Raw genomic sequence first — 1,958 nt, forward strand, 5'->3', positions numbered from 1 at the left:
TCTGGTAGTGTGGAGTAGCTCATCATCATTGTCACTAATTTACTATCGATCGTTCTGTCTTAGCAGTGCTCCATCACCTCGATCGCACTTGCCCATGGTTAAATAATTACAAGTATTGTGTATTACTACTTCTGTCGGCATGGCTAGTGCTCGCGACTCCGCGTGATACACGGGCACATTTTTTTGACAATTTCTGGCAAGTTGTATGAAAGACATATAACGTGGCGAGTATATATATTCTGTTGTCCACGTCTCGTCCACAGCGCAACCACTTACTTCTACCTACTACTTAGAGTATCAGCTCGATCATCGGTATTATTATCACTGTCGGTCGTCGCCGTCCTCCCACTGCCCACATCTCGCACTTGCCGTTCAGACTTCAGAGCGCTATGGCCACGCAGGAGACGTCGGCGCTGTTGGCAGCGGACGGCGAGCATGACCATCCCACGCTGCACACGCACAACGTGGCCGAGGTGACCCCGACTCTGCCGCTGGAGACGCGGTGGCCGCCGTTCGCGCACCGCCAGTACCGTGGGTTCTGGGTGCCCGAGCGGTTCCTGCCGGCGCTCGCGGCCTTCTACGACCAATTCGAGCCGGCTCCCGGCGATGTGCTCCTGGTCACCTGCCCCAAGTCCGGCACCACGTGGCTCAAGGCACTTGCCTTTGCCACCGCGCACCGCGCTACCCACGCGCCGTCGTCCGCCGACCACCCACTCCTCGGCCGCAACCCGCACGGCTGCGTCAGATTCCTGGAAGGCGTCTTCTGCGGCCGCTCCGTTGAGGAGGTGCGCGACGTCCTCGCCGCGGCCTGCCCATCCCCGCCGCGCGTCCTCGCCACCCACTGGGCCTACTCTCAGCTGCCGGAGCGCGTCACCCGCGTTAGCCGGATCGTGTACATCTGCCGGGACCCCAAGGACGTGCTGGTGTCGTGGTACTGGTTCCTGAAGAAGCTAGTCGCCCACAACGGCGCCGGCGACGACCAGCCCAAGGATCTGGACTTCGCCGAGCTGTTCGAAGTGTTCTGCGCGGGCCGCAACGGGTCCGGGCCGATGTGGCGGCAGGCGGCCGAGTACTGGGAGGCGAGCAGGGATCGCCCGGACAAGGTGCTCTTCCTGAGGTACGAGGAGATGCTGCGCGATCCGTCGGGCAACGTCCGGAAGCTGGCGCGGTTTCTAGGGTGCCCGTTCACGGCGGAGGAGGAAGACGCCGGCGTGGTGGGCGCCATCCTTGAGCTGTGCAGCCTGGAGAAGCTGAGGAACCTGGAGGTCAACAGGAACGGCGCGCCGGCACTGGCCGTGTCAAACGACGCCTTCTTCAGGAAGGGCGTGGTCGGCGACTGGCGCAGCCATATGACGCCGGCCATGGCGGCCAGGCTGGATGGCATCGTCGACGAGGCCCTGCGAGGCACGGGCTTATCGTTCGTCAACTCTGGTCACGGGGAAGAAGGCGCTGCGCCGTAGACACTTTGCAGGCATGCATGACGCGACGCGGTTCACATCTGTTGTGCTTGTACCTGCACCTCAAACCAAAAAAAAAAAACATCTGTTGTACTTGCGGATTGACCGACTGAATCAAGCACGAGTAATAATCTACTGTACGTGCGAAACAAAATGGTAATATTCAAGCATATATTCCTTAATCATCAATCTTTAGGTTTGAAAACATGTGGATGGATTTCCCCGCAAAGAAAAAAACATGGATGGAGTATGATCATTTGTGATTGGGTAATTATACAAATCTCCACGCAAGATCAAAGAAATATAGCAACGAACTGAGACTTGGCAAAACTGTTTGTGATTTATGGTGTGCCCGTGTGGTCATGAGCCGGTGAGCTAGCTAGCTCCGGCTGGATGCGCGCGTAAGCTCCGGCGTGCTGAGCTAGCTAGCTCAGTAGCAGAGTCTGGTCTGCTGTGTGGATGCGTCCGTGGGCTTGCTCCGAGCCTCGGATGGGTCGCAGC

General features: G+C 58.4%; 1 protein-coding gene across 1 annotated transcript; it reads left to right on the plus strand.

The window, feature by feature from the left end:
* The first annotated feature begins 271 nt into the window (after nt 1-271).
* On the plus strand, nt 272-1,611 carry LOC123168392 (cytosolic sulfotransferase 8-like). The gene has a single exon (XM_044586262.1). The coding sequence runs from the start codon at nt 390-392 to the stop codon at nt 1,458-1,460; it is 1,071 nt and encodes a 356-aa protein (XP_044442197.1). The 5' UTR covers nt 272-389; the 3' UTR covers nt 1,461-1,611.
* Nucleotides 1,612-1,958: the final 347 nt, after the last annotated feature.

This window comes from Triticum aestivum, chromosome 7D (assembly GCF_018294505.1).
Source record: "Triticum aestivum cultivar Chinese Spring chromosome 7D, IWGSC CS RefSeq v2.1, whole genome shotgun sequence".
Lineage (NCBI taxonomy): Eukaryota > Viridiplantae > Streptophyta > Magnoliopsida > Poales > Poaceae > Triticum > Triticum aestivum.

What these genes read in the sequence shown, in the direction of transcription:
- LOC123168392 (XM_044586262.1), top strand. Translation starts at nt 390, where the DNA reads ATGGCCACGCAGGAGACGTCGGCGCTGTTGGCAGCGGACGGCGAGCAT.